This window comes from Moschus berezovskii, chromosome 9, assembly GCF_049115385.1.
Source record: "Moschus berezovskii isolate FMDL1 chromosome 9, NW_MosBer_1.0, whole genome shotgun sequence".
Taxonomy (NCBI): Eukaryota; Metazoa; Chordata; class Mammalia; order Artiodactyla; family Moschidae; genus Moschus; species Moschus berezovskii.
The window spans coordinates 70,994,577-71,008,440 of record NC_142468.1 but is presented as its reverse complement, the minus strand read 5'-3'; the positions used below and the strand labels follow the sequence as shown (position 1 = coordinate 71,008,440).

Sequence of the window (13,864 nt, the reverse complement as noted above, 5' to 3'; positions counted from 1 at the left end):
CCTTTATTCCCCAAATGTTTATTAAACACCTACTATGTCCAAACAGGCTTCCCTGGTGGCTCAGCAGCAAAGAGCCCGCCTGCCACGACAGGAGATTGGGATTCCATCCCTGAGTCAGGAAGTTCCTCTGGAGAAGGAAATGGCACCCCACTCCAGTATTCTTGCCTGGGAAATCCCATGGACAGAGGAGTCTGGTGGATTACAGCCCATGGGATCGCAAAGAGTCGGGCACGACTTTGCCACTAAAATAACAACGTCCAAAATACTGTTAGTAGGCTACTGTGGGGCTCCTGAGAACAGCGACCGTGACACTTTCTGGAGATAGCAAGAGGAGCACTGGTTTGTTGAGGAGTTCTCCCACTTTCTTCTTCCTCAGGAACTATCCTACCCTTCAAGGTGGCAGGAGCAACGACCTTCACTCTCAGGTCGCACAAACCTAAGAATGACAGACAAGCACTGCATACAGAGCTAGACTGATACCCAAGGAGATGCGTCAGAAACTTGGGACTCAGTCCCCCAGGCCAGATCATGTATGGGCTGGCTTTCTAGGTAGAGAAGGGATAATGAATTTGCAGAGACGGGAACTCTGAGTCCTCCGGTCCCGCAGACCTCGACCGCAGCCCGCAACCCCAGCAGGTTTCTGTGCAAAAACCTTTTGAGCTGAATGCACACACTGTCCTCTAACAATGCAAACGTGACAGCTGCCTATTGAATAATCGTTCCGCCTCCGTTTAGAGCAGTTCGTGCGTGCCACAGAGGCATCTTCTGCGCTATAGTTATGCAACCTCACTCGCAGCGGGAGTTATTTCCTGTGCTTCTGGCTGCGCCAGATTCTTGTAACACGCCTACCCAGGGCTTCAATGGGAGTCGTTCTCCATTAACAACCAGTCAAGGTTTCAGAGATGAATGCCCCACGCAGCATATCCCTTGCGCTGTAAGAATCCAAGATATTAAAACTCTTTCTCTTCTCGCTGTCTCTCTCTTTCTCTCTCTCTCTCACACACACACTCTGGGCATGCAGCTAGGAGACTGCAGCAGTGCAACCAGAGGGACAGCAGGCGGAGCTCTCTTTGTACAGTCCCTCTCTCCAACCCCCACCAACTAAAGATGAACTCATGCCAATTCCATTCTTTGCAAGGAAAACACACACACACAAACACATAGCTGAACAGAGCGGCCTCCAGTTTCCGCCTGGAGCACACTGTCACCCTAGCTTTTCTGTTCGAACAACCAGGATATTCCAAAGCAAGTAGCGGGGAGCAGCGCGCCGCAACAATGCAGCCTCCCGAGCGGCTCCCCGTGCAGCTCCCACCCCCGCCCCCTTTCGCGGCGTGCCAAGAGTTTGGAGCGCGCGCACGCACACGAGAGCGGTGCCTGCGTATCCCTCCGCCTCCCTCCTCCTCTCCCCGCCCGGAGGCTCGACAACGATTTGGGAAACGAAGGGAGGAGGGAACTACTTTCCTGAAACTTGCTATGCTGCACACGACTTCGAGTTGCAGTGATTCGTCCGGAGGTCGCAGCTCTCGGTCCTCCTACCTACACGCCCTCTCAGTCCGGGCACCCCGCGCGGCAACGCCGCCCCGTGCCCGCTCTGGCCCTCCGGGAAGCCGGCGGCCTGCAGAAATCGCCAGGGACTACTTCGCCTCCTTCTCCCGCGGGCGCCCCCGGTTCGGGCAGCGGCGGCGGCGGAAGGAGCGGGCGGCGTGAGCGCTTCCGCCGCCCCCCTCGCGGCTCCCCTCCGGCAAGCGTGAGGAGCTGGCCTGCGGAGCTGCTGGTGGGCGCCGGCCGGCCGCTCTCCTCGCTCCCCCGCCTCTTCTCGGGACCCTGCCCCTCGGGCGTGCCGCCCTTCTCCGACCCGGGCGAGGACGACACGTTCGCCCGCCCCTGCCTCACTCGCGCCCCGCCGCCCCCTCCTCCCGCTTCTGGATCGTCCCGGCCGGAGCGGGTCTGGAGGAATCCGCCGCCGTGAGGCCCCTCGCCCGCTTCTGCTCGTCCGGAAGGACCGGCCCGGTCGCCGCCCGGGGCTGAGCGGGCAGCCGGCGGCGGGGCGGGCGATGGTGGGGTGGGCTCCGGCAGGACCGCGTCGCCGCCGCCCGGAGCCTGGGCTCGGCACCCGCCCGCCGGCCCCCACCGAGCGGAGCCTTGCTTCCTCCTCGCCGCATCCCTGAGGGAAGCGCCGCCTCTGCCCCTGGGTTCTCAGCCCGCCTGCCTGCGCCTTCCTGGCCGGACCCCGCCGCGCTCCACCCGTGGCCTGCGGAGCCGGTCTCCAGTCCACCTTCGCAGCCCCCCTTCCTTTTCTGCTTGGCTCCCACCCTTCCCGGCCTCCTCGGACCCTTTGGCTGGACGCTGCGGCGGGGGAAGAGGCTGGGGTCGCCACGGTGGAGGTTGTCGCCGCCACCCCCCTGCGGGGGTGGCCGGGGTTCCCGGCTGGGGGGGCACCGTTCCGGGTGAGGCATCCACCATGGTGAGGCCCCTGAGCCGCTGCCCCCGCGCCCCCCCGGCCGCTGCTTCCTCCTGCCCCTCAGTGCTGCTGCTGCTCCTCCATCTCCAGATCGGATCGCGGTGAGGGAAAGATGAGCGAGGAGACGGCGACTTCTGACAACGAGTAAGCACCTCACTGATCTTTCTTACTAACCCCCCCCACCCCCATTTTTCCTCGACACCTCCCCAGACCTCCTCGGGGGCTTGGGTGCTTGCAACCGTGGAGAGTTGCAAGTTGTGCATCTTGTTCTGGAGAAAACATTTGATTTCTTTAGCCATTTTATTTAATGGCAGGAACCCCGGGCCCCCACACCCAGCATTTAGTTGCTTTCTTCTGGGAGAAGGTATTGAATCTGGGCTGGGATGGCAGTTGTTTGTCCATGAGATGGAATTAAGATGGATGGAGGAGGGGTAGCAATTATCCCACCCAGTGCCTGGAAGACCTCTGGCCTGTCCTTTTTCACTTTAGCACACCAATCAACATACCTTAAATATCCATTTTGCCTCTTTTATAGCTGTTTCACTTGGTAACTAATGTGTGGGAGCACCTCCTGCATCAAACTGCACTTGAATCTTAATTCGATGAGTCAGTGTTTCTTAAATACCGATTAAGCCTCCCCCCACCCCTCACCCTTTTTAAACTTATGACCTGTGAAATTTTTGTAAAAAACCGAGCTAGGGAAGCATTTTTATAATTTCTGTAGCTTTGGGGACACCTGGAGTGTGGGCGATGTTGAACTATTTTGCTTTTGGGAACGCGGACTTATGAGGAGCATAGGAAAATTTTGAAAGCTAAATTTTATCTTTCAGCTACATTGAACCACACCATTCACGTCGATTTAACAGTGTTTACATTGCTGAACATGTTGATGACTTCATTCATTAACTTGTAGAGCATCTCGGCTTAAGTTTTTGTTTATTTGGGCTGTCCTTATGTTTTCCAAGCAAAATACTTTGCCTTTTAAATATTTTGCTGTAACGTAACAGCTGCCTGGAGGAATAATGAGGGTGCAACAGTTTTCTATTGAGACGGAATTTAATTCCATGCGAATATTAGTGTCTGTTTTCTTGTTATTAAATTCAAGTTTTGTTTATCTTCGGAGGGTTGGAAAGAGTTAAGTGAGTTAGGACTAGTCCTAGGACGCATTCCTTTAAGTAAAGGGCATTCCTCGAGTCAGACCTTTCTGAGCGGTTTAAAGTCCAAGGCCTTGGCTTGTTTAACATAAAATAGCTTGAGAAATGCAGAGCAGCGTCCCCCCGCTCCCCAACACACTCTTCTGACGAGCGGGGTGTGGGAGAAGGTGGATTGCTGCAGTGTCAGTGCAGTTTAGAAGCAGAAGTGGCCGCCATGTTCTCTCTTCTTTTTGTGAATCGCCCTCATTTGCATAGCACACTTTTCATTCATAAAAAAATAATTAAACATCCATCACCTTGGACATCTTGAAAGGATTTCCCAGGAAGAATTTCGAAGCTCAACTGCCAGTCTTCATGTAAAAGTTTTGAGTTCAGAAAGTAAGGAGAAATCGAAGTTATAGGTTAAATTCAAAAATATACGCCCACACAAACAACTACCCCTGTTCTCAGAATGTTGACACAGTTATGTGGGAAATATCAGTTCGGGGAGGTGCTGGGATCACGTGATCGCCTCCATTCATAAAATACCTGGCTGGCCATTCACAGTGCTGTACACTGTCTCACAGCCTTCCGCAGATTAGACCTACTTTGAGAGAGATCAAGAAATATCTCAGATAACGCTTTGTTAGGAGAAAAACTGCTAAAACCCGTGAACAGAATGACGGTACTTTTTGCTGATACCTTCTTTTAAGAAAGTAGCCTGGATGAAAATGTCAGGTTCTATTTTGGGGATGGGAGAAGACTACCATTTTTAAAGTAAAATATTGAATGCCTCCTTTTATGGATTCAGCTAATAGAAACGCTAATATGGAAATGTGAATTGACACACGTTTAAAATACAGTTTTTAAGTGGACTCTTGTAATACTTACCATGGACAAATTGAGAGTACAAGTTTTTTGTTGTATTGATTACCAGTGAATGATAATTGCTTTTACACTAAAAATGAATAAATATTCCTGGTGGTTTAATCTCAAAGATTTTGATATTCGAAGCACCTAATGACAATATTTATTAATGGTGAAATTGCCTTTAAAATAATTAACGTACTCAGTATGGGACAACTTGGAAATTATCTCAGACTTAAGAATTCTGTTTTCACTAATTTATCCTGGTTTGTTATTAAATTTTTTCCTGCTAGGGGCTTTGTTATGTTAATTTTGATAGGTCGAGAATAATATGTTTTAACATACAGTTTTTGCCATGAGATGTTAACTCTTCGTGGGGACAAACTCTTGTGGGTTTTATTTTTTTTGTTTTAGAAAGTGATGTGTTCATCTGATCATCAGTTTTATTAGAGCCTGCATTGTTTGTGCAATAGGTAAACCAGAAAGAGTGAACTTCTTTGGAATGTAGACTTTATCCTGACAATTTAGGTATCTGCTCTTTAATATATAATGTCAAATGGAAATTTTTTATTTATAATTACATGTATTAGGAAGAAACAAATGTTATGGTAGATGCCCTTAAAGCCTTAGCATAGTTTAAAACTGCCCTAATATATGGTTTTTATTGGAGCTTTATGTATATTTTTTCTTTCCTTTTCTCTCTTTTTTTTAAATTCGATAATCAGTAGGTAATTAGAGATTGTTCTTAACACTTGTATGTTTTTCACCTGATTTTGACTTTTAAAAAGAATGCAATTTACCAGTGCCTTAGAAAACCATTAACCTTTTCTAGATAGTCATTGTGGTAAAATCCAGTAAGGCCTTTAGAGGCCTCATTTTGAAACCCTCTAGTACATGCTTATTTGAAATTAGAGTTATGTGTAGAGAGAGAAATAGTTCTCAGAGGTTGATTGTGAGTATATATTTAATCAAGTACGTAATATATTTAAACTAAGTAAGTAATTCTGTAAGTCTGTAACACTTCGTCTTACACAATGCCAGATTTGGGGAGGGTTGGTGAAAGTCTCCTTTTCTTCTCCAGCCTTCAGTAACTGTAACTGCGTTAAAAGTGTTATTAAAAACAAAACAAAACAAAATCCTCAAAGAGTGATAGTTTATTTCAAATGATGCACAAACAGGTCTTTAAAGTGAATAAGTAATGTATTTGCATTTCTGCCATTCACATAACAGTATTTAAACATTTGATACGTAGTCAAACTCCCTTTTCTGGGATGTTGATAATGAATCATGTTCATTTATCTGATTTTTAGTATGTGCCAAGAGTAAAAATCTGTGATAAATGCTTTACATATGTATTATATAATTTATGTATACACATGTAGTTTCAGCAAAGTAGAGTTGCATAGTATGGTACTGTCATACCTTAATATATGTGACTATTTTCTGGTATCATTAAATATTTCCTAAAACATAATTTTTAACACCTCCATTATATTCAGTGTATACCATATTTTAATTGATCTACTATTTTTCTGTTATTTCTGAACAGTGCTGCCTTTGATCCTAAGTTGTGTCTTCATCCAAATCTATAACTTTTTCTCCTTGAAATAGTCTAGAGACTGAATGAAATATGCAAATTTTAAGTTGTCTTACTCTTTCTGCTAAATTGCTCTCTAGAAAAGAAGACTCAATGTGTGAGAGTGCTTATGCCTTGAAATGTCTGTCTAGTTCTCTTTGGAAAAAATTTTTGCCCACTTTGAAGGTGGAAATGAGATTGTAGTCCTATTTTTTAAATGTTTGGATAGTAAAATAAAATTGATTTTTTAGAAAACAGAAAACTTGTTATTTGGTTGTGGGGCAACTGCACTGTTTTTAAATATAAGGAGAAATAAAATGGTCATAAAAAGGCATTTACTAATAATTTATGTAACTCTCACCAACTTTTATGCGGGGCTTCCCTGGAGGTTCAGATGGTAAAAAATCTTCTGGCAATGTGGGAGACCCTGGTTCCATCCCTGGGTTGAAAAGATCCTCTGGAGAAAGGCATGGCAATCCACTTCAGTATTCTTGCCTGGAGAATTCCATGAATGAAGGAGCCTAGGGGGCTGCTATCCATGGGGTCACAAAGAGTCAGACACGACTATAATGTAAAGAACATTGGACTTGGACTTGGGAATTGAGTTTCTGTCCTGACTATACCCAATTTATTCTCTGATTCTGGGCAAGTGACAGCCTTTGGGGCCCTCAGTTTGCTTACTTGTAAATCTAGGAATTTGAACTAATCATCATTATGGGCTCTTCTTGTTCTAAATTATCCTAAAGTAATAGATAGACACATATTAGACTACATAGTTTAATACATAGTAACATATGTATTTGTTAATTGGTCAGTTTTATTAGATTGTTGATTTTGATATGTTTAAGCAAATGAAAAACTTTCCAGTCGATCTCATGGGAGGATGAAGTAGAAGCATGAATTTTGAAGAACCAAGATACATTTGGAAACAGTTGGTGCATTCCTAATCTCTAAAGGCTTCCTCATTTTAAGCTTAATTTATTAGCCATGTGTCTTTGATAATATTCATCACAGATGGAAAACTTTTTTTTTTTTTAATAAATATGGTCTTTAGATGCATAAGTGAACAAAAGGCTTTTGGGGTAGATCTTAAGAGGAATGTATTAAGATACCAGCTCTCATGCTTTACTTACTAGCCTCCAAGTGTCAAAAGTCAGTCTTTTCATTTGGTTATTCACACAAATGTTAATCTAACACTAGAGGATAATTTCACATTTATTCAGTGTAAGAAATTAACTCAGATAATGAATTGTTCCGTTCTTTTAAGTTTAATTTGCTGTTTATTTCAAGTTTCGTGTGATAGTGGCATCTCATTTTAGAGTCTAGAACCAAAGTCTTAACAGACCCACAAGGTGTTGTTTTTGTGGCACTCAGAATGGTTTGTAATGGGAAGGAAAAAGAAAATTGTTGGTATATTTTTGTTTAAACGTAGTTCATTATTTTTGCTAAAACATACTTAATAAGTACTGGATCTCAGACTGAGGTGGTAATTGATTTAGACATAAGGGCTTATGTCTCAGAGTGCTTTTACTAATCTCTAGCTGAAATGTGTCTGCATTCATAATTGAAGAAAATACCAGCAACCATAGTAGGGTTAGAGGTACTTGTGATAGCAACTATGTTAGTTTCGCAGGGCAGATCTAACAAAGTACTACATGTGTCTCATGGCCATCTTCTCATAAGGACACTAATCATAATGGATTAGGAGCCCACTCAACTCCACTATGACCTTCTCTTAATTAATTACATCTGTGGTGACCGTCTTTCCAAATAAGGTCACTGTCTGTGGTACTGGGGGTTAGGACCTAATGTCTTTTTGGAGAGATTCAGTTGAATGCATAACACCAACAGAATCATATTTTTTCCCCATCCAGTACATTTCCTGTTTAGTTGTTTCAAGTATCTTGAAATAGCACTTACTTCCATCACTAGTTTGAAATTATTATAGTTATTAAGCCATTGGTAGAACTTGTATTTTAATATGTTAATACAGGAACATTACTACTCTTAAAATTAAAAATATTTTAGTATATGTGCTGCCAAAGCAAGCACCAAAATTTAAAATATTTTGATAATTATTTCAGTATAATTGATTTCTTTTGTAATTTTATGTATTTTGTTTAAAATCTTTAATATTCTGAGAAAGGGGGCCATTGACTTCACTAGAACTGCCAAAGAGGTCCATGGCCCAAAAGATTAAAATCTTCCTGCTATGACTGAGGTCCTTAAGACTGAACCCAAAGATAGAGATACAGGATAGGAAGGTTAAGGAATGTGAATGATAATATGAACAAGTCCAAGATGCAGCTAACAGTTCCAAAAGAAGAAATAATGGGGGAGAGGAAATACTGAGATACTGGCTGAAAATTTTCAAAAAGTAGCAAGTTAAACACAATTCCGTGAACTAAAAACAACAAAGCCTCACAGTCAAACTGGATTTATTGTGAGATTGCAAGAATGTCAACATGAGAAAATCAATATAGTTTGTCACATTTGAAGAATTAGGAAAAGAAATGATACAATCTTAAATGCCAGATTGTCATTTGGTCTCTGCTTATAGTATGGAAGTGAATGTCCATACTTTATAGATTTATAATATAAATGTTTATAAATATGGATTTACATTATTTTTCTGCTTCCTAGAATTTTACTTTTTCTGCTTTAAAATGAGTATTGTTATTTGATCAGCTTTTTAGGATTGCTTTTAGTTCAAGAATCCTGTGTGACTATCTTTATACTTTGGAAATCCACATTTAATAGATTGCCCATGTTGCTTGTAAATGTAGGATTGAATAGTAGAAATTACCTAGTATATGAAATTTTAAAATTAGTTTGGAAGGCATTTTCTTTCTATATTTTAGAGTGCGAAGAATAAGCGTTTCTAAATTTAAGAGTAATTGGAAATTAAATTTTAATATCAGTTTTATCATTTTATTTCTAAATGTTATCTGTGAAACAGGTATTACAGTTTCGATAAAGGCCATTATGACTTGGAATGCAGAATTTAATTGTCTCTTGGTAGTATATAATGGTACTATACTTATGATTAGACACATTTTGTTTGTCTCTTCACTTGGTTAGAGATGACTTTCACAAATATGCAGTATTTGTTAATGTTTTAGTATCCAGTAGTTGGATTACCAAACTTTGGATGGAATTTAGTGAACTTTGACTTTTTTGATGCTACTTTTTCAAAGTTATAACTTTTACCACATCAGAATGTTAATGATTAACTTTGGCATAAAATCACCAAACTTCTTTCACTGTTGTGTTGTGAATTACATTGATATTTTGAGATTGGAATTCGGGATCAGTTCTGGGTTTGTCCCTTTAATAATATGTAAAAGCATTTCAGAATTTTAGTTGCTAAGTTATAATAAGGATATCTTAGTTTTTCAGGTCAGGTACCATTAGTAACTTTTTCTTGAAGAAACTCAGTTCAGTGACATTTGAGTGCCTATTAGGCACTTGACTTTTCCTTAGCCCTGGAGATACAAAGATAAGTAAAACCTGATAACTGGTTTCACTATCCAGCAAGGGAACTAGATCCCTCTGAAATGTGCTGAGTGCTCTGGTTATGAAGTCTTCAAGACTTAAGAAGAAAGTAATTTTACCTTTGGTGAACTGCAGAGTGGGAGTTGTATGTGAAGGAGGCCTTCAGAAAAGAGACGGTATTTAGGAGTCAGCCAGAGTCGGGCAATGGGAAGAGGAGGGGCATTCCAAGAAGAGAGGCTGGGAGGGGAGGGGGAACTGAAAAACAAGCATGGAAGATATTTCAGTAATCTGAAACTGAACTACAATATCTGCAAAGTATGCCTGTAGTTGAAGCCAGTGAAAAATTGCCCAAGGATAATGTTAAAAAGTAATAGAAAATGAATAGTGAGAATCAGGAGTGTTTTTAAGGGAGAGTGAGAAGGGACAATAAAAGACAGAAAAGTCTTGAGAGGTAGGAGATAAATTAGACAAATGGGAAGTGATGAAGTGGAGACAGCAAAAAGTAAGATTACATAAATTTAGGGGGAAGTTTGGAGTTGAGATTATTTATTAAATGAGGTGATGTTGATAATGGAGAAGAGGAAAACAAAAAATAAGGAAAGGTTGTTAATTGGGAGAGCACGGCCCAGGAAAGAGGAGTCTTGCAAACTGTTTTATTGCTTGGATCAGATACTGTGCTAGATTTAATCCTTCTAATGACCATGTGAACCAAGTATTATCCATAGTTTACAATTGAGATAACCAAGACTTAAAAGAGGTTTGGTAACTTACTTGTAGCCATTCAAGGGAGTGAGTGGTAGAACTGAGATTCAAATTGCACTATATTTATACCACACTGTACCTCACATTGGAGAAGGCAGTGGCACCCCATTCCAGTACTCTTGCCTGGAAAATCCCATGGATGGAGGAGCCTGGTAGCCTGCAGTCCATGGGGTCGCTATGAGTTGGACATGGCTGAGCGACTTCACTTCAACTTTTCACTTTCATGCGTTGGAGGAGGAAATGGCAACCCACTCCAGTGTTCTTGCCTGGAGAATCCCAGGGACAGGGGAGCCTGGTGGGCTGCTGTCTGTGGGGTCTCACAGAGTTGGACATGACTGAAGCAACTTAGCAGCAACAGCAGTACCTCATATATTTCATGGCCAGACTAGATTTTGAAGAAAAAAAAAAAGCTTGAAGTGATATGTAGACAAGTAGAAGTGACAACTGTTTTGAGGGACTGTAAGCTTTGATAAAGTTAAAGAGCTGGTAGAGTGCAAGTGGGGAAATCAAAAGATCGATTTTGATCAAAGAACACAGACTCCAGAGTGGTAACATGATGGAAGATTAAAGTAGGAACAGGTTGTTGGTGTAGAGGAACCAGGATTTGTTGGGATATTTTAAAAGTTCACCAGTATGGCTGTTCAGTTTCCTGGGTTGGTATCAGAAGTTGAGGTGGAGAGGAATCCTGAGCCAGGGCCATTGTATTTAATTAGTGTGTGGGATGAGCTGCTTAAAATGAGAGGATGAATATTGACATCTGCCACTGTAATTTTAAGAAACAGGAGTAAGGGTTTTGGAATTGGAAATTGAAAAGGAGGGTGTCACAGAGGATAAGAAAAGGGAAGGGCTTATCCTGGAGGAGTTGGAAGTATTGGAAATGGCAATGGCAAGCCACTCCAGTACTCTTGCCTAGAAAATCCCATGGATGGAGGAGCCTGGTGGGCTGCAGTCCGTGGGGTCGCTGGGGGTCAGACACGACTGAGCGACTTCACTTTCACTTTTCACTTTCACACATTGGAGAAGGAAATGGCAACCCACTCCAGTGTTCTTGCCTGGAGAATCCCAGGGATGGGGGAGCCTGGTGGGCTTCCGTCTATGGGGTCACACAGAGTCGGACACGACTGAAGTGACTTAGCAGCAGCAGCAGCAGCATGTAATAATGGTGCTGGGAATTAGGAAATAGAAAGGAAGCTAGACATGTGAATAAATTATCCAGACTTGGAACTTACCATGAACTTAGAGATTTTTCTGAGAGACTGACCAAAATGTTGACTGATACTATAGGGCTCTATCCAAATAAATTATATTGTCTTTGACATAACATTTTGTATTTTGGGGATACTTTAATCCTAATGTGGTTAGAAAGATCTTTTTGAAACGGAATTTACTAAATTTCTAAAATTGACTTGGTATACATAATTAACATGATCCTGTGGTTACTACTGACTGTCCCATTAAGACTTTGGCAAATCATGTGACCTGCCTTTGTGCTTGATTTTCCATCTGTAAAACCAGGATAACATGTCCCTACTTCAGAAGGATGTTAAAAGATAAAACGTAACCTTCTCTCCTCCCTCCATAACATTTTTTGATTAGAGATAAGAGAATATTAAAAAGAACTTTCAGTTCTTGAGAAGAAAGGTACTATGTTCATGAAATAATCAGTACTCATTTTCATTTAGCCTGAAGGTAGGCTTACTTTTTGAAAAGAATTATGGACCTGATGGAAAAATTGTATTTGAGTTTAAATGTTAAAAAGCTGGTTTTCAGAAAAACTTAAAATTTGAACATTCCAGCATGCAAAAAATAGTATAAATCTCTATTGTGTATATTTTTTAAAGCAATTTTAGTATCTGAGCACATTTTGGAAATACATATAAGTAGATTTGATGTCTCTCCATCAAAATTGGCTTCCCTGATAGCTCAGTTGGTAAAGAATCCGCCTGCAGTGTAGGAGACATGGGTTTGATTCCTGGGTTGGGAAGATCCACTGGGGAAGGGATAGGCTACCCACTCCAGTATCCTTGGGCCCTTGTGGCTCAGCTGGTAAAGAACATGCCTGAAATGTAGGAGACATAGGTTCGATCCCTGGTTTGGGAAGGTCCCCTGGAGAAGAGAAAGGCTACCTTCTCCAGTATTCTGGACTGGAGAATTCCATGGACTTTAGCCCAGTTGGATATGACTGAACAGCTTTCACTTTCATAAAAATTACTTAATTTCAGTGGGAAAAAACCATCTTTTGCAGAGTTGAATGAAGGAACTTTCAAATTATATGGAGGGGGAAAGAAACTACTTTCATGGGAGATGGTAAGAGAAGTATTTTTTCAGGTTATTAAAGATTTAGATTTTTAATTTTTTGCCTGTGTAATAAACTCGGAACTCATAATAGGTGACATGAGCTAGATCTGCTAGCCAGAAGTTTGTTGCTGTGGCTTAGTGTTGACTTTGACTTGGACAGCTAAAGGTCTGTAAGCTTATGTTTAGTTCATTTTATAATCAACAGCAACTAAAGCAAAACTTTGTTTATATTTTGATTTAGCCTGATGTTTAACATTATTACTTTGATACTGTGTCAATTGTTATTTCAAAAATAATAGCCTTAGATATGTAATTATTAAAACTTGGTTTAGGAATGAGTTTGAAGTTATCTATGAATCAAAGTCCTAAATGAACATAAATTAGGAGCTTAAAAATATGATGAAAAATGTGTATGCTTTTTCTCTTGAGAATTATTTTATTTGATCCAAAAAACTTAATCAACTTAGTAAGAGTTAAGAAAATATAACAAATAACTTTAGTAAGTAGTCTATCAAATTAAGATTTTCTTAAACTCTGTATTATAATTTTTTCAAAAAGGAAGGGGAGAGAAGTAGATGAATGAGTGGACAAGCTGTCCTCTCTATAATCACCTGAGTTTTCCTTTGCAGTTTTTTCTCATCTTGATACTTCTGGAGAGAGTAAACTTAGCTTCTAAGTTTTATCACTTCAGCTCAGTCATGTCCAACTCTTTGTGACCCCATGGACTGCAGTACACCAGACTTCCCTGCCTATCACCAGCTCCTGGAGCTTGCTCAAATTCTTGTCTGTCGAGCCGGTGATGACTTATCCAACCATCTCATCCTCTGTCATCCCCTTGTCCTCCTGCCTTCAATCTTTCCCAGTATCAGGGTCTTTTCAAATGAGTCAGCTCTTCGCATAAAGTAGCCAAAGTATTGGAGTTTCAGCTTTAGCATCAGTCCTTCCAATGAATACCCAGGATTGATCTCCTTTAGAATGGACTGGTTTGATCTCCTTGCAGCCCAAGGGACTCTCAAGAGTCTTCTCCAACACTATAGTTCAAAGGCATCAATTCTTCAGTGCTCAGCTTTCTTTATGGTCCAATCACATCCATACACGACCTCTGGAAAAACCATAGCTTTGACTCTACGGACCTTTGTTCGCAAAGTAATGTCTCTGCTTTTAAATATGCTGTCTAGGTTGGTCATAGCTTTTATTTCAAGGAGCAGGTGTCTTTTAATTTCATGATTGTAGTCACCATCTGCAGTGATTTTGGAGCCCAAGAAAATGAAG

The 13,864-nt window shown here is 41.4% G+C and overlaps 1 protein-coding gene and 1 pseudogene across 1 annotated transcript in view; one reads left to right on the top strand and one right to left on the bottom strand.

Moving 5' to 3' along the window:
* Positions 1-1,471: 1,471 nt before the first annotated feature.
* On the bottom strand, positions 1,472-2,463 carry LOC148776483 (uncharacterized; annotated as a pseudogene).
* SPRED1 (sprouty related EVH1 domain containing 1) overlaps positions 1,967-13,864 on the top strand; it is a 131,566-nt gene continuing 119,668 nt past the window's right edge. The window contains exon 1 of the mRNA XM_055436646.2: positions 1,967-2,605. Coding sequence (XP_055292621.1) covers positions 2,574-2,605 — 32 coding nt within the window. The 5' untranslated portion in view covers positions 1,967-2,573. The remainder of the gene's footprint in view (positions 2,606-13,864) is intronic.